The sequence below is a fragment of the Petaurus breviceps genome, unplaced genomic scaffold, assembly GCF_028583685.1.
Source record: "Petaurus breviceps papuanus isolate PSGF00001 unplaced genomic scaffold, PetGlider_PUasm1.0 140, whole genome shotgun sequence".
Taxonomy (NCBI): Eukaryota; Metazoa; Chordata; class Mammalia; order Diprotodontia; family Petauridae; genus Petaurus; species Petaurus breviceps.
In genome coordinates, this window is record NW_027185698.1 from 2251212 (window position 1) to 2274318 (window position 23107).

General features: G+C 38.2%; 1 protein-coding gene across 8 annotated transcripts in view; it reads right to left on the bottom strand.

Annotated features, from left to right (window-relative positions):
* Positions 1-23107, bottom strand: part of TBC1D1 (TBC1 domain family member 1) — a 318238-nt gene that overhangs the window by 113533 nt on the left and 181598 nt on the right. For 4 of the 8 annotated variants that reach the window (XM_069068580.1, XM_069068572.1, XM_069068603.1 and 1 more), the window contains 3 exons: positions 22359-22520; positions 21651-21770; positions 19339-19478 (listed from right to left, as the gene is read on the bottom strand). In XM_069068580.1, the coding sequence (XP_068924681.1) occupies positions 19339-19478; positions 21651-21770; positions 22359-22520 (422 nt within the window). The remainder of the gene's footprint in view (positions 1-19338; positions 19479-21650; positions 21771-22358; positions 22521-23107) is intronic. The other 4 variants (XM_069068597.1, XM_069068595.1, XM_069068608.1 and 1 more) reach the window with 2 other exon arrangements.

Here is a 23107-nt window from a genome sequence, read left to right on the forward strand (position 1 = left end):
CAAACTGAAAGTTTATATGTATTTTTGCATGTTCCACAATGCATATGTGGAAATGTGACCTTTCCAAATGGAAAACCCCAGCCCTCAGTGTTCTCCTTATAAGGGCTGATGTCCTCAATTTGGAAAATAGTATTCTCTTTTTGGGGTAATAACCCTTTTTAACTCTAATATTGGTACTACAGAAAACATAGAATACTTTTCCAAAGTTTGAAAATATAGGCATTTCCTAATTTGGGTGCTTCTGGGGCTAAAGGAAAGAATACCGAATTAGAAATTAGGATATCTGAAATCTAATCTCCACTTGGTCACAAAGTAACAGTGATTTTGAGCAAGGCAGTTCACAGCTCGGGGCTTCAGTGCCCTCATCTGTAAAATAAGGGAATTGGATTAGATGATCTCTAATGTGCCTTCAAGTCTTTAAAATTCTTGAATACCAACTCCCATTATGATCAACATATAAAACATGCATATCAAAGGGAGACTCCATTATAAGAATTAATGTACCATAGAGATATGGATTAGTTCCACCTGTATTTTTTTAAACTAAATAGAATAGTTTGAGAGTGAGGACAGAGGAGAAACACAGAAATGTTTTAAAGTCTGCCCTCTCTCAGAAACAGAGGGTTGTTAACCACAAAGGGAAACCTGATCCTGGAGACGGAAGAGAATTTAGTGGCTCTCTGCCTCAATTTGGCATCTTTTGCCATATCTTTGATAAGGAGTCATGTAAATTGTTTGAAAATTACCAGTGATAACTCACTGACCAAGCAAACCATTCCATTTTTAGACTTTTAATTATTAAGTTTTCCCTTATAGCAAATCTGTCTCCTGCAACTTTTAGTCATTTGGTTAAGTAGGCCAAATCTGATCCCTCTTCCACATCATAGACCTTCAAATACTTGAAGACAGACATGTGTGACTGCCCCCACCCGAAAGCATACAGATCTTCTCTTATTCACCGTTTCACTTAACTAACGTTAGTGATACGTTAGATGCAGCTGAACCTTTTAGGGCATCCCTACTAAACATCCTCATACAATGTTCTACAACCCCTGGCTTCCTGGTTTGGCAATATCATTTGTAGCACCTTTCCAATATTACTCTACAAAGAAAATTGATTTGTTTCACTAGCAGGGTTAATCTGTAGTGAAGTTAACTTTTGCAGGTGTTGCTAACTTTGGAAATGTTTATAAAATCTGAAGTTCAAAGATTAATGAGACATTTTAAAAACTACAGCAAGCTCACATTAACCCAATCTGTAACTTCAACAACAGTAAGCTTACAATCAGGTCTGCAAATCGATGCTGAAGAAAAATTAAAAAAGACAGCCAATCCAGTCATGTACTAAGAATGACACAAAGATCAACAGTGCAGGAAATCTAATTCAAAACAAAAGTTCTGAATAAAATAAAGTCATATACCTTGTTATTCATATGGTGCCATATTCTTTAACAAAATGACAGTTATTTGTAAATGTTCTCCCTTTTCTTTAAAAAAAAAAAAACTTTTTCCAGAAAATATAGAAATCGATTCCTGGAAGACAGAAAAAGATCTGTGGCATGTGGCAAAAAGCCAAGGTGCCAAAGAGAAACCAACCTGTCTGAAGGTCCTGACAAATCCATAATTCAGAACATACACATAAGAATACATGGCCCACCGATTCAAACTTTTATAAATCAAAGGTTAAAAAGCACACACAGCGTCAGAGGATAATGCCTACAGTGAGGTACAATCTGAATGCTTGAGCACCTCATAGGTAAGAAAGAATTGCCTTCCTTGTTTTCCTGCTGAATTTTGTACTTCATATATACTATTCAAAAATCAGCAGGTAAAACATTTAAAATAGTGCCTCAGACCCAAAAAGCAGTGTGCCGCTGGATTCTGCAAAAATCTTTCATCCTTTAGAGTAATAAGATGACTTCATATTTATGTAATGAAAGCAATAAATCAATCCTAATATTGTATCTATTTCTGATGCATTTGTTGCATCAAACACAAGTTGCAATCATGCTTAGTTTTAAGTAACAATTATTCCTTGAAAATCCAGAGGAAGTAAGGGTGCTATGATATACCATGTCCAGTTTTAGTCAGTAGAGAACTGGAGAGAGGAATCAGGCAGCCTGAAAATGAAGCTGTATAGGTAGGTAGCTGCTTTGGTCCTGGAGGAAAGGGCATTGGAAACTCAGTCAGGATCCATCCTTTCCCCAAAATGCTTCCATCCAAGGAGGCTGAGACAGCTCTGATGTCCAGCCTTGGGGGGCTTTAGGACTATGGAAGAAGGCAGATTTAAGGGGGGAAAAATCCAAATAAGAAATCCCTCAATTAAAAAAGCCCAGTGCAGAAACACACAAAGTAATGGAAATGGTCATAAAAATCAGAAGGAAAAATAAATCAATTTTTTTTTTAAAAACTGTAAATGTAATTGCAAAGTCTAGGGCAGTTAGCTGATATTGGATACAGTGCTGGGCCTGGAGTCAGAAAGAGTGAAAAGAGACAAAAGCTAACGGGGATTTGTTTAAAAACATACTATGAATTACAAGGGAAGAACCTAACGGAACAGAGTAAGTCAAAGAAAGATAATAATACCACAGGGAATGATAAGAGAGATCTTTTTTTGTTTCAGGAGATGCTGACTCTTAAACTAAGAGAGGAAGGATTTGGGAATTTGCCTGCCATAGCATGGGTGCCAAGAAAGCACTCATCCATCATACAGGGTCTTGTGATCTGAGCATGGAGTCTTTACAGGCCTTCCCTGCCACTGATTCTGAGAAAGACTCAACATCTATTATGATTCTGATACCATGGAGCTAAAAATAATAATGATAAAGTGGTGATTGGGGAGGCTAGGTGATGCAGTGAATAGAGCACTGTTCCTGAGTTCAAATCTGGCCTCAGACACTTAACACAAAACTAGCTGTGTGATCTTGGGCAAGTCACTTAACCCCAATTGCCCTGCCCTCTCCCCTCCAAAAAAAAAAAAAAAAGATAAAATGGTGATTAGGTTCCTGAGGCCTGAGTTAAACTCATGCTGTTTCCTATCCTGGAGTTTTAACCCAAGATGGCACCAAGCAAACCATACTTAGGATGTACCCTACCTGTCACACCGGCCCTCAGCTCCTGATACAAGGTCTCAGAAAGCAAAAGCTCATATAGCACCTTAGCTTCACTGAGACGGAGAGATAGGAGATAGCCTAGAATCTCCTTTGAAGGAGGCCCTCTGTTTCCCTAAATACTTGGAGAGTGAGCCCTGGAACAGCTCAGAGAGCTGTAATAGACAATTTAAAGCCCATATATAGTTCTGAATTCTATGACCTTACTGATCATAAAATTTTCAAACTTACTGGCAGCTTTTATAAAAATGCTGGTGGGCAAGGAAGTAGAAAAAAATAACAGATACAAATGCTTACCGACCCACTCCCTAACACCCTTCATGCTTCATGTCTTCTAAGAACTCTATTCTGGAAAAGGAAGAAGGAATACCAGGAAGAAATACAAGCAAATCAGAGAGACTCTTCTCCCTTTATATGATTTCACTTGGTGATCTCATAAGCTCCCACGGATTTCATTACCATCTCTATGTCGATGATTCCCAAATCAGCCTATCCTGCCCAAATCTCTATGCTGACCTCCAATCTCAAATCTCCAACTGCCTTTCAGGCAACTCAACCTCGATAGGCAGTGGACATAAATTAAGCACATCTAAAACAGAACTCATTATATTTCCCCATAAACCCTCCTCCCCTCCAATCTTCCCTAATGTTATGGAGGGTAAAACCATCCTCCCGGGCTCACAACCCAGGTTTCCTTCTCAACTCCTCACTGTATTTCACCGCCTCATATCCAGTCTGCTGCCACGATCTCTAAATTTCACTTTTGTAGCATCTCTCCTATGAACTCCCTTCACCCCTCTGACACTGCCACCCACCACAGGGCCTCATCACCTCACAACTTACCAGAGTCTGCCTCAAGTCTCATTCCAATCCCACTCCCCATCCAGCCACCAAAGTGATTTTTTTTTCTAATAGGTGGGTCTGACCATGCCACTCTCCTACTCAATAACCTCCAATGGCTCCCTATCACCATCATGATCAAATACAAAATGCTCTGCTTGGAATCTGAAGGCCTTCATAATCTAGCCCATTCCTACTTCTCAAGTTTTCTTACACTTTATTCCCCAAAAGGTTTTCTTGGTACCAGGGACACTGGATTTGTGGATCTTCCATTAACAAGATGCTCCGTCTCCTGTTCCCCACACAACTGGAATATTCTCCCTCTTCATCTCTAATGTCTGGCTTCTCTGGTTTCTCTCAAGCACTAACTAAAATGTCATCTTGTACAACTCCTCTTAATTACAGGGTCTTCCCTCTGTTAATATTTCCTATTTAACTTGTATGTATTACTTTGTATAATTTGTCTGCATGTTGTCCCTCCCATCAAATGATAAACTTCTTGAGGGACCGTCTTTTGTCTTTTTTTCTACCACAAGCACTTAGCATAGTGTTTTGCATATACATAGTAGGTACTTAAATTGACTGAAAATTACTCATTGAACTAATATATTTAAAAAGACAAGCAAAATGCACATAATGAAGATTCACAATTTCACATGTAAATAACGTATGTGAAACTGCTCATTTCATTTGAGGTTTAAGTTCAGAATAAAAAGAAACCATGCCAACCAATTCAAAACACAAAAGGTTCGGTGCATTGCTTCTGGATCTCCATGCCATGTTCACACAAATTTTTCTCTCAAATGTATACTCTTTGTACCTTTGCCTTATCTGGACTCTTCTCTTCAATAGAGTGAACATGCCCAGTTGTTTCAAATCACCATTATCCTCCTCCTTCTCCTGTAGAATTTATTAAGATTCAGGACACCATTAGATGCATCCCGGAGTCCTTAACCATTTTTGTGTGGTACAGACCCGTTTCGGTGATCTAGTGAGAAGCCTACAGATCCTTTTTCAGCACCATGATGTTTAAGTGCATAAAATAAAAAAACATAGGATGACAAAGGAAACCAATCATATTAAAATGTGGTTATCAAAATATGAAAAAAACCCAAGTTCAAATATCCCAGATGATTTAAAGCAACCAAAACAAGCAATAACCCAGTCATCTAATATTTTACATTTTTTCCATCTGAAACGTACATAATGTGGAAATAGACAGGAAAATGGAGACAAGAAACCATGATAAATAACAAAAATAGCACAACTGATTCAAGCTGAAGTCACGACTGAATGTCAGTAAGGCAACTGCAGAGAAAGAGATGAAGGTTCCAGGGAGACAGATTCAGCAAATTAAATCAAACCAGAGAACCCAGCATATAACACACTAGGTAACAGAAGATGACATGCAAACCTGGGGGAGGGTCAGTGAGGGAGTGATGACCTGGGTCGCAAATCGATAAAAAACAAACATCCTTAATATTCTGGTTGTTTCTGATGTCCCTTCTTGAAGTTCTGTAGTATCTCTCAAAAATAATTAATGTCTTAGGCATAGATAGAAAAAGATTTTGTAGATTTTTTTAGTTATAAAAAGATTTTAAATTGCAGAATAAAACGTCAGAAATAACAAAACAAGACTAAACTGACAAAGAACACTAAAGTATCTACAGAATATTAATTATTCATGTTCATATAGTGCTTTCCTCACACTCCTGTTGCGATAGACAGTATAAGCACTGTTTACTCCATTTGACAGAGGAAAAGCCGGGACTCTAGACGTTAAGGGCCACACCACTAGAAACTGGGCCAGCCTCGGAACCATTTCATCTGGATCCACACTTAGCACTTATTCCACTCAACATGGGAACTCTCCAATGGGCTCATATGTTTATGGAGTCATTTTAGAAAACAGAAAAACAGATTTGGCTGGGTTTTAAACCATCAGATAAAGAACAAAGGGCTTTTAACAGGAAATTTTAAAAGAAAAAGCTTTAAAAATCATATCAATTGATTTCTGCTGCAAGCAGAGAAATTTGGAATCATATCTAGCATTAAGTAATAAATTATTGTCTAAAAATACTTAATAACACTTGAGGGATATTTCCCCTGGGGTTAGGGTGGAGAGAAAGAATAAATGAGCAATCATTCACGTAGCCATTGGCACAGAAAACATCAAATATCTATTATACTGGTTCTATGCTTTGGCTACACCAAAGCCACAGAAGGAAAACAGTGATGGAGGGAGGTCAACGGACATATATGAAGTTCCTGTTAAGTGCTAGATAGTATTTAAGAAAAAAAATCACTGAAATAAAGTTCACAGCATCTATAACCTGGATTCAAGTGCTGCATTTGACACATACTAGCTGTGTGACCCTAGACAAGTTCTCTGAAACTTTCAGTGCCCTAGGCAAAAAGTTGCAGAGTTGTTGTATCTGAAATCATAAGTCTGGATCCTCCCTTCAAAATATAATATGATGATGATAAAATAAGGATGATGATGATGATAAGACTGGTTGGTCCCGGGCTGGCTAGGTGGCACAGTGAATAGAGCACTGGCCCTGGAGTTAGGAGTCCCTGAGTTCAAATCCAGCCTCAGACACTTAACACAAAAACTAGCTGTGTGACCTTAGGCAAGTCACTTAACCCCAATTGCCCTCCAAAAAGCAAAAAAAAAAGACTGGTTGGTCCTTAGCACACAAACTATCTCAGGAGAGGAGGGGAAATATGCAAATTATTGACAATTATTCAATTTCACAACAATAATAAAACTCACAATGACAGTCTATAAGTGAGTTGTGGAGTTTTTAAAAATAATTCTCTTATCCCTGAGAATACGCTGAATATAGGTCGCTATTATGTTTTAATATCAAAGATGTGTTTCCATTAAGAACAAAAACTAGGGTTTTAAAAAAAATGAACATATTCATGCTTGATTAATGCTCCAATATGCATTTGATAGGTTTATAATTTTCATGCAGTTTACCCTGTGTAGGTAACTAAATACAGATGTACTTCAGGGTGAGGAAGGGAATCTCACAAGTCATAAGCACTCTTCACACCTCCCCCATCCTGAAAAAGTCAAGCTGTGGGATGACAGAATTTCCTTCTGACTTCAAATCAATTCAACACACACCACGTGCTTCTTGTATATGAAGAATAATGTGACAGGCCCTCAGAGAGATATAAAGTCTATAGAAGGGGTATGGACATGACACACAAATTACTATAATATAAAATACTATCTGATAAGTGCATCAAAGAGCTTCATACTAAGTGCTATGTAAAGTCTAGCCAGGGACGTGAGGGGAACATGGGTATCAGAGGCAGCTTTCTACCAGCTGGTATTTGACCCAACTCAATGAAAGGGTAACAAGAATTCAAAAGCTAGAGAAGGGGTTCTCAACTTTCTTACATGCCATGGAATTGTTGACAGGCTGGTAAAGCCTACTTGTCCCTTCTCAAAGTAACATATCATTGTTGTTTAAAATCCTTAATTGAAAGAAATACATTTCAATTATAAGTTAGTAAAAAAAAGATGTAATTCTTCCCACTCTAAGACTTCCTGAAATCTATCCAAGGAGCCCAGGCTTAGAAACACAAAAATTAAGAGCATAGGGAATAGTATATTCTAGGTTTTAGGGGCAAGACTCATAAGAAATAGACCTATAAATGTAACCAGCTTGAATAGTCCCCCACTCCCTGTGTTGGTACGTCTTCCACCCATCCCTCAATGGTTCAGTCTTCATGAGTTGTTGTGGTAGAAAAATATATTACCCTGGGTCACAGAGCTAGTAAGTGGTTGAGGATAGATCTGAACTCAGATCTTCCTGATTCCAGGTCTAGGATTCTGTCCTGTGGAAAACAGGCAAAAACAAAGGAGATTCTAGTTTACAAATTAAAAGAAATTGACACGATTTATTCTTCATCCCATTGCCAGAATAATCTTCCTTTTACTACTTCTTTGGTCACGTTACTACTCAGCTTAAATTTAAAACAACCAAACAAACAAGAAAAAAAACAAACGCCCGTCCCTTGTTCCCCAGTAACCATACTGGTAACTTTACCTAGTCTTGGGAACTCACTATTTTCAAAGTGGATGCCAACAATGACCAACCCAAGTCAGCTATTTCATGAGCATTACATTCTGAAAAGGCAATTTCCAGATATTTTCATTTGAAACCAATCACTCTCACTTCACATTATGAGGAGTATAGTAGTACATATCCCTCCCTAAAAATTAACAGCAAATCAAGTTTGAAGGGGTTTTGGTTTAAAAAAAAAAGAGACTTCAAAAATGAAATTTTAGTTCCTAGGTTTTAATGGTTAAAAAGATTATGCTAAATGTTCCAGGTACAACCTTACAAATAGATATTTCTATTCCAAACATGGGACTTAATAGGTTCGAGGAAGGGAGAGACAGGAGATCAAATTCTTCGGTGATTATTGCTTGAAAATGGGGATTACCAATTTGAAACTTTTTTTCTACAAAGACCTAGTCTAATAATTTAACAGCAGCTAAATATAGGTGTAATTTATCCTACAATTTAAATTTTAGATAATCTACAATCCACATAGAACATGGCCACTCCCCACATACACACATAGTGAGCATATCTTGAGTTTTCAATAAGGCTGACAAAAACTCAAAGCACTCACTTCTAAAATGGTTAGTTCCCAGAGATTCACTGCTTGCTAGTGGCAGTATTCGAAAACACAACTACAGTAAACAACTATTTCCTTTGGTCTTAACATGACATGATTGCCCAAAGGAACAGAGTAAACCAAATAAAGAAGAGTAAAAAAGAAAGAAAAATAAAGGAGGGAGAGGAGAGAGAAAATCAGAAAAAGAGAGAGAGGGAAAGATAGGCATTTGTGGTGTTTGAGGGAAATGGTTCCTTTTAAAAAAAAATTTTTTTGAATAGTCAGTGGAAAACTGAATTATTTTTGCTTTTTAAATAAATTGCTTACACTGCTCTGCCAAAATAAGCACTGATTACAAAATCATCCCATTTACCTCTATTATTAATCCTTCCAAATTTAAAACCTCAGATTTGTAGCCTGAGCGCCAGCTGTGAGAAAAACAGAGCTACAACAATTATGGTGGGGTTTACAGAGCCACTAAGTCACCCTCCATCACTCACTCTGGCTGATGTATGCTTCCTGTGATTTCCAATGGGGTGCTCTGAGGGTGGGGTCATTTTTAGGTGAGGGCTCAAGGTGAGAAAGAATCTCAAGGAAAAGAGTAAGATCTTAAGTTGAATTAGATGAAATCTGTGGCAAAACAGAACAGGAAACAAGTCCAGGGTTTAGAACCAAAGCTGGTGGGGAGGGAGCTGGCTCAATGATTACACGGCTCAATGCTCTCATTTTGCAGCAGAAGAAATTCAAGCCTAGGAGAGGTCAAGGGATTTGCCCCAAGGTCATCTGGGTGGTAAAGAGCAGAAGCAGACTCTGAACCCAAGTAGAAAGATTCTTAAGTGTTTCAATTAAATCACCCTGCCTCCCCAGTTGTAAGGCCTTGTTTCATTGGTCCCCTAAATGCACTTACTGCTTGGGGGGATGTGTGTTGTGTGTTTATTCTTTGAAAGAAGAAGTGGACAGAGAATGCAGGGGTGGAAAAAAGACACCCCCAAACCTTGTGAATTCCTATTCATCCCTTAAAGGCCAACTTCTCTATGATGTTTTTCCTTGATGTTTCATGATGTCTGTAATAAGCCCCTCCACCCAGGTAAACATGGTATTGCCCTATCTCTTCCCATTCTTCAATGGACTTCTCATGTAACATTACACATTATAGCTGCAGGCTATAATACACAGGGTGTCCCAAAGGTCTGAGCTTAGAACTGCAGTAAGACGTTTGGGACACCCTGTATATAGCTTTACCATGCTTGTGTGCATTAGCACTTTATATCCAAAATACACTGTAGGCTCCTCAATCACACCCGACATGCTTTGTCCAAACATTACATCTCCCCTCAACCCTCCGTGCCTTACCCTCCTGCCCAGCACAATGTTTTTATACACTGGTGGTATTTAATAAATGCTGTTTTTATTATCCCAGGATGGAGTAGAAATATTCCTTGTGTTTTACCATTAAAAGCTCGGTCCAAATCTAACCCAAGAACTGTTTAGTCCTTTTCAATTCCAGATTATTATTTTCTACTTATAAATTTGTGTTTTTGCAATATATTTATTTGGAGGGATGTGAGAGAATAGGTTAAAGGTCCTGAGAGCAATCATATTACTTGTTAATCTGGAACTAACTGGCTGGTACCCAATTTTTTTTTTTTTTGCTTTTTGGAGGGCGATTGGGGTTAAGTGACTTGCCCAAGGTCACACGGCTAGTGTGTCAAGTGTCTGAAGCCGGATTTGAACTCAGGTCCTCCTGACGCCAGGGCTGGTGCTCTATTCACTGTGCCACCTAACCGCCCCTGGTACCCAACTTTCATGTTTTCCTGGGTAAGACTGCAAGACTGTGGTGCTGAAGAAAGCTTCAAAAAATAAGGCAGTAGGATTTTTGGAATTAGGCAAGCATGAAACCTCCCATGCCGGGACTGTCCTTAATTTCACTTTTCAAACTAAACCATCTTGAAATATACCACAGTCCTTGAACTTTCTGGTAGAAAAGCATTATTCTCTCAAGTACAAAATTCATGGCCCATTAGCATAATTTTCAGGGTTATGAAGACCCATAATTATAGTGCTTACACTTACATAAAGGCTGTTTAAAAAGTCTTTTAGTAGTTATTCTGCAAATATTTTTATTTATAAGAAGTAATAAAACAAAATTTATTTGAAAAAATAGCCACTTAGAAAAGAATCAAATGTACTCTTTTCGGTTTATCTGATGAATGTACTTCAGAATTTACTGGAATTTCCTCACAACTCTAACAGTTGCAACAGCAACTTTATGCACCAACTTGGACTATAAAGCTTAGAAAACTAGAACAAACCCCAAATATTAATTTTAATACATGTTTTACATTTTGCAAATTATCTTCAAGTCACAGTTTACAAACTAAGTGCTTTAAAATTCTTGGGTAAAATTTCAACTCTTAGAAAAACAGGTATGTTTAGAAATTTGATTTTTTTAAAAATCAAAACAACTGCTTAAATGATTTCCAATAGCCAAATAATGGTGCTTTAGCAATAAAACTTGATGCTTAATTCCAGAATATCTATAATACAATAATCATCTTGATACTCTTCCCAACAGAACCTCTCACTGTACAACTGGCAAAGGAGCCAAAGAAATCTTGTTAAACTCATTACTAAGTCACTGCCAACAGTTTTTGGCTAGCTCCTCTCTCTAAAAAAGAAGAAAAGGTCTGTTTGCCGTTTCACTGTCTATAACCCACTATGTTTCTGATGTTCAATCTGTTGATCTATTTGAATATCAACTTCTTTTGGAGGTTTTGTCCTCAAAGTTTCAGGCAGCAGCAGGATTTGCCACTAGATTGGGAGGGGGTGGAGTAGAGGAGAAGAAAGGAAGAGGGGGAGGAAGGAAAGGTAGGCAAAGAGGAGGAGGGGGAAGGAAAGGAGAGCAACTGAGGGCAGGGGGGAGAATAGGATAGATTTTGGACAAGTCTGAATTAGACAGCTAGGCGGAGAGTCCAAGGGAAAAAATGTGGCCCAGGGCAAGTTTCATATTCTCATTTTCTCTCTCTCCCTCCCTTCTTACACACTCTCTATTTCTCCCTGTCTCACACAAAGACCCACACATTCTGTCTCTCATCCCTTCACATATACTCATTCATTCTCTCTCTCTCTGTCTCTGTCTCTCTCTCTCTCCCACCCTGCCTCCTTGGGATCCTTTCCCTGTCTGAAGCTCACAATCCTTTGTCTCCCTGCTGTGCCTTCCCACTGTCTTTTTAGAAAGGGCACTTGGAGGAAGCTGTATAGAAGCCTAGAGCAGCCCAGCCTTCACCATCCTCCTCAAACTCAGGAATGTGGGGGGCAGGGGAAAGGCAGGAAATGCTAGTGGCAGGTGGCCAAGGGACTCTTCAGTAGGATAGCTGGCCAGGCAGAACTTTCAAACAATTCCAGATATATGAAAATAGGTTATTTTCAAAACTTTACAAAGAAGGACATTCCATATTTTCCCAAGGTAACATATTATAATATTTAAGAACTTTCACTGTCAAGGAATTCATTATACTGAGCCTCTTAGATTGCTTTTGGCTGCATAATTTTGCCTTATGTGGGAGAAAACCAGGCAAATTCTAGAGGTCACTGAAAATTTCATTAGGCTGAAAAAAATTCCAAACTATTTGTACAACCAAGTTCAAACCATCACTCCCCAGTTAAAACATTTTCAATGATACTCTCTCTCCTACACTTTTCTAAAGCCTAAACCCCTAAACCTGCCTTCGTAAGTTTAACCTTTATTTCGAAATAGACTTTCCATTCTAGTCAAACTATTCGTTATTCCCTGAATCAATCAACAATTATTTATTACCTATTAGGTGCCAGTGGACATATAAGTAAAGAATGAAACAATCCCTACTGACATCCACAGCCTAATTAGATTCCTTGTCCTCCACTCAGAAATAATGTTGTACATGTTATACATTTACTTATCTGTGTTCTTGTTTCTCTCAACAGAATGTAAGCTCCATGCGGAGAAGAGTTCTCTCCCCTTGTCTTTGTTTCTCTGGTGCCTAAGACAGGGCTTAATTTTTTTTGCCTAACCTATGCCTGTGATGATCAGGAAATAAATTAGATACAAACAGTGTGTATCAGAGGCAGGGCTCATACATCAACCATTTTGCCTCTGAGGAAAGCCCTTTGCCAATTATTACACCACCCCTCCTCACCTAGATCTGGTACTTAATATGTACTTTCTAAATCACTGAAATAATATTCCAGGCAAGATTGGACCTGGTGGTCTTTAGTGTTCCTTATAGCACTAAACCTCAGGGAACTTACCATCCCATGTGACTGATTTCTTGTCATGATATAATCATGTTTTGTTTCCTGTCCTGGATAAGTAATTTAGCTATCATCATGAAATCAGATCTAGAAGGCCTTTGGAAATAATCTAGTCCAAACCCTACATTTTTTAAAATGAAGAAACAGACGGCTAGAGAGGTGAATGAAGCTCATGGTCACACAGTCATCAGAGGGTAGGAACCACACCTTATATTTTCCTATAACCCCAACAGAATAAGTACTCAAATATTTGCTATTTGACTTACTGATTATTTAAACTCCTAAATTAACTTGTAAAAAGCCAGAAAGGTCAAAAAGGTAGGGAATGACAAAAAGCATAAGTAGATTTATCTGTTTTATATCTTTGCACATAAATTATTAAATTGCTTAGTGTATTAGGGAGGGGGAAAGAGGGAGGAAGAAAATTTGGAACTCAAATTTTTATATAAAAATGAATGCTAAAAATTCTCTTTACATGTAATTGGGGGGAAAAGAATCAATAAAAAAAGTTTTAAAGAAGAGGTTTAGGTGATGGTATAAGCATAATCAAGTAGAAGGTAAATATAGTGGGTACTTTGCCTGCCATTGTTTTCTTGATTATTTGTCATTGCAGGCAATCAAATACAAAATATTACATCTTAACTAAAACTCTTGTAAGTTAAGAATTTTGGGAAATATCCTGGATTAGAAGGGTTGGTTTTTTGTTGCCATTTCCTAAATAGGTTCCTAAATAGGAAGCCTACTCCTTATTTGCCACAGAAATTATGTCCAAAGGAAGGAAAAATCAAGAGAAATTTCTTTTTTTCACTCAGGAGAGAAGATCATTCATTATCTTTTGTTCTGCCTGCTTCTTAACTCAATTGGGTAAAAAGGAAATGTGGAGTTTCTGACAATTTCAAAAGTTTCAGATATGCTCTGGGGAATGGATCAGATGAAATATGATGCCTAAGGACACAAAGGAATCAAAGAAATAGACAGAAAACAGGAACTATCAGGACAATGAAAGCAAGCAATAGTGCCACCTTGTGGTGATCTCTTTCAAGCACAATCGTGTAGAAGGTGCAATTGTCAAGATGGGAGTTCAGCTGGAGAGATTCTATAGAGATATAGACATGGCCTGGCCCGACCTCCTCCCCTGGAAGATGAGGCAACTGAGGCCCAGGGAGCTGCCAAGTAACTTATCCAGTAAGACAGTAAACACCTAAATAAATGCTACAAATGGGGACCTTTAGCTTTTATTCCTTCCATTTGCCTTTTTCCCCTTCCAGTTAGCTGGGTTTTTTTTAACAATTCATTTTACTATTTGTAATAATTTTTATAAAAATTACCCAGAATTACCAGAAACCGTATCAACAGTAGCATCTATAATTTTCACCCAATCCAATAGCAGAAGACTATCAAAATAGCTATGTAAAATAAGACCCTACTTTTCATTAAGGCTACATGTTAACAGCAATTTCTTAATCTTTTTTCACTATTAAAAGTACTTATCATCTCATTCAATCCAGGCACAAATTAGGCCTATTTACATTGCAATAGTCAACACAAAATATCTTTGAAGTAGAGTATCTCAATGGACTATTGGCTTTTTGACAAAGGGCTTTGAATCATTGCCCTTATCAATCTATACAAGGTTAAGTTTGGTTTTTAAAACTTAACTAGAGGGGGCAGCTAGGTGGCACAGTGAATAGAGCATCAGGCCCTGGAGTCAGGAGGACCTGAGTTCAAATATGACCTTAGACACTCGACACAATTACTAGCCGTGTGACTTTGGGCAAGTCACTTAACCCCAATTGCCCTCCAAAAAACAAAAACAAAAAAACTTAACTAGAGATGTAAGGTCTGAAAGTTCTGTTTGATGGAATATGCAAATACACAAGATGATATGAATTATTTCAAATTAATTCTTAATTGTGTTGTTTTTTTCCTAGTATAAGAGAAGTCTGCATTTTGGCCTCCCCAAAATAAAAAGTACTTCATTAAGACCAAAATTGTTCCCCTTTAATCCTCTGAAATGGGGGGAAGGATGTTTTTACTTTTTCAGTTTAAAGATTTGTTTTTGTTAATGAAGTTTACCTTTTGTTTTATATACTGGGGGAAAAAATTCTCTGCATACTCTACTCCCACAACAAAATATGCTCCCTGTCTCTAGGCAGGCTTTACAGCCAACAATAAATGCTAAAATATATAAAGAGACCAATTCCCTCAGAAAATAGGATTAAAAGAAAATAGAAAGCCCAAAACACAATAGGTTCAGTTTCATTAGATCTATTGTCCGATTTCCTTTTAGCCTCAGTTCACATTATAATTTTTTCTTAATCTTTTCATGGCTAAATTCTAGGTCCCTAATGTAGCCTTCACAACAGAGACTGTCTCATACTTCTTTGGATCCCTGTGGCGATAAATGTTTTAACAATGAAAAGCCAAATTTGAGGCATACTAGCAAGTGCCTATTGTCATGGCTACATGACAGAACAAAGTTCCATGTTCCCAGTGTGACCACTTAACAAGCCCTGTGACTGAACAAGACACTACTCTGGGAGGCTTCGTTTTCTCAAGGCATAGTAGAGGCATCATCACCATCACATCAACATCCCTGCCCTGGCTACCTTACCAGGCTGCTGCAACAATCACATGAGAAAACACTTTGAATATTTTGTAAAGCACATACGGATGTCGGATCCAATCATCTATGCAGAGTGACCATTGGAAGCTAATAACTCAACTCCAAGTTTCTGAGGGGCTGTTAATGGGGTGAGGATTTGGTTTATTCTACTTAGATCTAGAGGCTAAAAACTAGGAACAATGGAAGGAAACTCCAGAGAATCAGATTTTAGCTCAGGGAAGAAACTGTGGCATAAGCCTGAGCACATAAAGGAGATGGAGATTTTAACTTGAGAAGATTTAAAAAGGAGGAAGGAAGAGATTGAAGAATTTACCACTAATGTTTGAAGAGCTCTCATTTGCAAGAGGGATTAGATTTAATCTACCTAGGTAGAAGAGAGATTTAAAATCACAGGGTAGGAGTTACAACAAACATGTGAAGATTTATTAAGGCCTACTACTGCCAAGCCCTGTGCTATGTCCTGGGGAAAAAAAAAAAAACAATCTCTGTCCTCAAGGACTTTACCATCTAAAGGAGGAGAAAAGCCGCAAACAAAGATATACAAAGAAAGCAACAAACAGGATAAATGGAGAATAATGAAAAGAGAGAAAGCACTGGAATTAAGAGAGGTTAAGAAAAACAGATTTTAGCATCATTAGATAAGGATAGGGGCTAAACAAATGATTTCATGGGTGTAGAGAGTTCCAAGAAAGGAACTTAGAAATGAGAGGCCAAGTCCCTTTCCCAGGTATCATGAGTTGAAAGCAGGATTTGAACCTCACCTCTCCTCTCCTACTCTCCCTTCTCCTCCCTTCTCCACTCCTCTCTCCTTCCCTAGTCTACACTGCCCCTCAAATAAAATTAGAACCATCCCAAAATCAAACAGGTTACATCCCAAAGTAGCAAGATCCTTTTATCAATGGACATGGCCAAACAGAGGCTAAATAACTATTCTGTCAGACATGAAAAGAAAACATTTAGCCAGTTTGGATAAGATGTCCTTTGAGGTCCTGTCCAACTCCAGAATCTAACGCAAGAAGTAATAATATCAAAGATACTGGTATGCTTCCCTTCATATATATAGAAAGATGAAGCCCAGATGGATTTCAACTTTGTTTTTCCAATGGTGAAGATGTGAAGCACCCAATTAGGCATATACTGCTGTCTGGATCCCTTGGAGTTCTGAGGCATGGGTTTGTGAGGAAAATAGTTGCAGTTGGGGATGGATGTAATCCATGACCATGGAACAAAATTCTTATTTACAAAAGAGATTAGATTTAACAGTAGGAAGGGCCAAAGGGAAGAATTCTCCATATGAAGCGACTTGGGACTATTTGGGCAAAAGGATTTCCATTCCTGGCAGTCATTTAGCATGATATTTCACCCAAAAGAATCCAAAGGTCCAGAATGTTATAGTCATGAGAAATGCACAGAAAAAAATAATTCCCTTGCATCATTTAAAATGTTTACTAGCAAAAAACAAAACAAAACTGGAACAAAGCGTCTCTTCTTTGCATTTGTCTAAGAATGATCTGACTCTCAAGGAACCCTCTTCTATTTCTAAGAGTAGTCCCTAAATGACATGTTTTGAAATTTTATACCTTCTTCTCCACTACTTCCACTCAGAGAAATAAGCATTTGGGGGGTTGGGAGGGGGCAGGAGAGGGAAGACAAAAGACAGCATAGATTTCTCTAGCAGCCAGAAATACCAGTTTAAAAGAATGGCCAAGGCTGGAGAACAGACCTGGTTGCTGGGGAAACACGTGTTGCTTTTTCCAGGCGCTTAAGCTACTTAGAGGAATGGTATTTTCAGAGGCTACTCTCCATCTCCCCTCCCCCATTCCAGCTCTTCCCACTTTCCCCCGGCCCCTTCCTTCTCCAAAGGCTGGGAAAGTGGGAGGTAGTACAGAGCTGAGAGTCAGGGTTGGAGGGGGAAGGGACAGAGGAATAAAAAAGCAGCAGCTAAATGTCTCATTTATACTTTAGAATACTAGCCAAGTGAGGTGGGTAGTGTGGAGGTTTAGGAACATGTACGTGAGAGTTCCAAGACTAGTTTGGAAGGCTGATAGCACAGGAAACATCTTGCTACACCCAGATAATTAGAAATTCTCTGTAAGAGAACTATGTTTATAGGTTTGTGGGGTCCTATGAGAAAGTAGATGGAATATCCTTAGCAATCTAAGACCTTAAGAACCATCTTGAAAAGACAAGCTTTCTAAATTAATACAAGTGTAAACAATTACATACATTTTTAAATTATCATAAATCCAACTAAATCTATAAAAACGAGACTAGTGAAGTCATTCTAAGATACTAGTGAGGGAGATAACCAATGTGAATACCAATGTTGTTAATAATACTAAAGTGCTAACTAGGATGCTGCTCCTTTCTAAAAGTATTTTTCTTTCTATTACCTTCATTATCCTATAATGGAGGTAGGACAGATAGACTGTGCTCATTTGACAAAAGAGGGAACCAAATCACAGATCATATGGCTATAGTCACAAAGACAGAACAACAGTATCACACCAAGTCATCAAACTCCTGATACTGTGAGCGGCATTTCAATGGTTCACACAGCATTCCTAGAATATGCAACGTATGGATTCTGGGCAATGTGACTTGACCTAGAGTCTGTACGAATCTGAAGCATCATCACAGAATCATAGCCTTAGAGACGGAAGAGACTTTACAGGCCATCTATTTCAATGCCTCATTTTACAGATGAGAGTCTGAGGCCCAGGAGGTCCAGAGATTTGTCCAACATCACCCTCATGGTAAGTAGCCAACTGTAAATGTTTTTTTTCACAGTACCAGATTGCCTCCAGTTGTCAGAGCTGTACTAACAAAGTTTTACTCTAATTGTTTTTTAAAAAGCAAATTCAAAAAGAATCATTACAAAGAAGATGGAATTGTCAAGTACATAATTTCAAAATCATGATGAGTTTACCCTGTTGCTAAAGTTTACATTCTCAATGGGTATAAGTAAATTTTAACTTCCAATCACAAGAACTTTACTACTTAAAAGTTAGCCTTCACATTAATAGCTAAACCCAGAAAAACCCACTCAACAAAAGTTCATTGTATTCTTTATTTGTAAAAACAGAAATGGGAGGTGATGACAGGACACAGCTGATAGTGAGCAGAACTCACAAAAGAATTACTTGAAGCACTTAACTCTAGCATGGAAAATTATATGGTGTAGGAACAGGCCGTAGATAGGTCTCTGAGAAGCATGGGATGATGCCACAATGGAGAGACAAAGAAATATGAGCAGCAAGGAACACAAAGAGCCGTCAGGAGAGAAGCAACATCGTACAGAGGGGACAATGCTAGCACTGGAGTCAGATGATCTGAGTTCTAATCTTGTCTTAGCCACTTAGTATTTGGTATGACTTTAACCTCTAATAGGCCTGTTTCATTACCTGCAAAACAAAGGGGATTGGACTAAATGACCTCTATGGTCCTTTCCAGTTCTCAGTCCCAGGTCATCTGGTCCTGCCCTCTCATTTAACATTAAGGAAATGGAGGCCAAGGAGGTTTAGCAACAAGCCCAAGGCCACAAAGTTATCAGTCACTTTTTAGTGGGCAGAGAGGACAGCCTTCTTTGGGTGGTTAACCCTCTAGGGGTTTTTTCTCCCACAATGCTTTTCAGATAATAAAAACTTATTCAATGTTTTCTGAACTTCCTGAAGGCTCAGAATGGGAACATAAAACTTGAGGATGATTTTGGAAAAGGATCTCACCTGCTTCCATGTGATGCTCAATGCTAAAAAAAACAGATTTATTTAATTAAGGATTAAACTCAAAACAACATGATATCCTTTCCACTTCCATGGTGGGTCTTACCTTCATATCTACTAGGAGAATCGCACCCTTTCTGCGGAGTTGCCACTCGAAGGAAGATCTGTTGCCTCCATGAATGGCGCCGGGTCTTCAAAGGGCTCTCAATGTTACTATCATGGTGGTGTGTCTTCGATTCAAAGTCCCTATAATTATAGTATAATTGGTTCGTTATTGAACAGAGGTCCTACAAATAAAAAGTTAATGGGTTTTTTGAAAACCTCTAAATTATAAATTCCCCATATATGTAAACATAAAAATTAATCAGGATTCACTCAAGGTAAGGCATGTTTATGAAGGGCATGGACAACAAAAGGAATGATGAACTGCTTTCTTATAAAGTCTTTTTCATGTTAAGGACTATACTGTTCCTATCCAAATTACTTTAACTGCAAAAAATTACCAAATATGATTAAGCCTTGCTGTTCTCAATGACATTTGGAAAGGGGAAAGCTCACAAGAGAGTTACTAAAAGTTCTATTTGTTGTCTTTTCTACATAGTGGAGTCCCATCAATGTGCATTCCTTGGAACTGTGCACATGTGAAATAGCTGTTTTATTTGTAGGAAATCAACTAGGACAAAGTCATAGAATAAAGCACTTAATAAATATTTGATGTTTAAATGAATATTTTAATAAGACATGAATTAAAACTATGACATTGGCCATATGAGTCATTTTAAAATGAAGAAATAAATCATGTTTTAAATTTCTACTTCCTATACAATGCAGATAACTGTTAGTCTCTCCTGTGACTATCTCATCTATTCCTATTGTTTCAAATATCACCTTGACACAAGTGAACCCCAAATCTGCATATATATTACTCCTACCTGCCCCCTGAGCTCTAATCCAGTATTTCCATAGGCCTGCTAGGTCTTTCATCCTAGATATCCTATTGATATCTTAACTTTAGCAAGATCAGAGCTTAACTCATCTTTTTCCACAAACCTACTCCTCCTTCCAGCTTCCCTATTTCTGATGATGACACCACCACCATCCCAGTAAGCCTGGCTTAAAACCCCAGAATCATTTCTTCCTTTTCTCACTCTTTCCCAACCCAACAGTTACCAAATTCCATCAGTCTCCTCGCCATAATAACTCTCAGATTTGCCCATTCTTTTCTTTTCTCGAGTTCATGCAAGCCCTCATCACCTCTCCAGGAGGATTACTGGAATGGCCTAACTAGTTTCCCTCCTTCTAGCCTCTTTCTTCTACAATTCATCCTGTGCTCAGCTACCAAAATAATCTTCCCAGTGCTCAGGTTTGAACATGGCATTCCTTTGCTCAAAAATCTATGGTAACTCCTTACTGTGTAAGTGAAAAAACTAATTCCTTAGCGTGGCATTCAAGGCCTACCACAGTTTAGTTCCAACTTACTCGTTTAAATTTATTTCACATGGTTCAATTCAACAAACATTTATTAAGCATTAACTCTATGCAAGCCACCACGCGAGGTCCTGCATTTCCCTTGCTATCAATTCACATACTCTACTGCCTAGTCAAACTGGACTACTACTACCCTGAGTTCATCCTAAATGCTACTTCCTCCATCTATATCCACAGAGACGTTCCCACAAGCCTAGAACTCAATCCTTCACCTAAGTCTACACAAAGACCATCTCCTATAAAGCTTTCCTGTCCCTAGTTAACATCGAGCTCTTCATCCTCAAGCTTTCTTCCTCAGGCTTTTATCCTATGTACCTTGGCCTTTATTACACTGTCTTGTATCCCAACCAATATCTGCCATCTTCTCTCTACTGCACTCTAAAACTCATTAAAGGTGGGGCCGACTGTTGTGTTCTTCCAGACTTTGCATCCCCAAACTCAGCACAGCACCTTGCATACACAGATGTTTAATAAACCTCGGGCGAATTGTGACCGAATTGGAACTAGGACACTTGTCACTCAACAAAGAGTGAGCAGTCACATATAATTTTTGGATATACTACTTAGTAAGAAAGCAATGGTTCAGTAATTTAGAAAGATAACCTAAAATTCACTGCCCAAGGATGTTGCTAAAAGGCTGAACAACTTGATTTGTCAACTTCTGGAGTCATTTAATGATAACAATGCAAAAATAAACTGTGGCCTTGGCACTGGGATGATGGTGGCAAAAGAGCCCAGGAATAGATAAAATTTATTTTTTAAATCAACCCTGAAAAGAAAAATACAGAATAGCTGCTACTAGTGTGGTTCAGCTGCATTAGAATGTCAAAAAGAGTAGCTACCCCCATAATGGCTTTTAGAATTCATTCAAAACTACAATCATTAAATGCTTAAAACATCCAGCCTTGAGAGCTATAGACAGAACCCTACCTTTTTGCGCTCCTAAAGTCAGAGGTGTTATTTTCATCTACAGGAGCCAAAAATTTTAGAAAATTTGGCACAGAGGAAGAAGAATGAAGTTTTTTCCGCAGGGCATTACGATAGGAGATGCTAAGAGTTCAGTTGAAAAAGTAGAGTTTAGGATAAAGAAATGTAAATATACAAAGTTTCAAATACAGGCTTCAAAATAAGAGAAAAGCATCTGAGCTTCAATTCCAGCAAGAATAAAACAAGTAAGAAAATGAAAACTCTATCACATTCGTTTGTTTTTTTTTTAGTTTTCAGTTGAAAAAATTTAACTGTAAGTGGGGTGCATGGAATAATAAAATACATGCCACAGCCCATCTCCCATTTATTTGTCTTTTTTACTGGAAAAATATTACAAGTCATCCTAATACCAGGAAGTCTCTCAGAAAGTATAAACGCCAGGCCTGATGGGAGGTTGATAAGTTGTCATTATTAGGCAGAGTGGAAAAATATGACAAACTATTTTAAAAAACTATCTGAGATCAGGACCATTTCCATGATTTTCTATGGTTTAATTAAAAACAAATTACTCATAATAGCAGACTGAAATGCAATTAGGAACATGGTTCCTGGTAATGTTGAGATGGACATTTATTCCATTTAGCAACACATCACCTCTCTTTATGTTTAATTCAAACAAAGGCAATGAAACTATTACATATGTGCTCTCACCTCTTTGGCACAGCATTCCCACTTTGTTCTCCACTTGAATTATGTTTTAGATATTTAAAAAAATTTGGTGAGGAGGCTGAAGGATTAAGACGAGGAGGTGGGAGAGCAGGAGCTGAAGACTGACCTGAGCAGCTTTTAGTCTCATCAACAGGTGGGTTCAAGCTAGACAGAAAGTCAACAGAGAGAAAGTATGGGAGGGAGGGAGAGAAAAATGGAGAGAGCATGTTGGAAGGACAAAACAGACACAAAATGAAGAAAACAGGTGAGATTCTTTCTATCGTGTTGTTTCAACAACTTGTCAGTGGTTTCATGCCAGTATCTGTGAATCAATTATTTTTCACTGCCCTTCACACACCTTTTATAGCTGGCATTTCCAAAGGAGTTTTTAAAGAAAAAGGGGTTACAAAAAAAGTCTGTTAACTGGGTAGAAAAAAAAATGTCTTCAGGCTTTCTTGAGAGTTTTCCACAGCTGCTGAAGGGCCTTGTTCACTCATTACTGGTGACCATACACACTTGTGCTCAAATTCAGGTTTTTTGGCCCAAGGCTCATGGTAACATATGCTTCTGAATTCTCATGTCTAGGAAGTGGATGAACCACCAGCAAAGCTTTGAAACTCAGCCCCCAGTAAAATGAGGAACACCTTGTCCAAAGTTACTCCACCTAACTCAAAATAAGGAGATAAGTTCCCAAGGAGGACAAAAGGCATAATAAGCTCTGGTCTCCTTCTGAATATCACATATCCTGACTC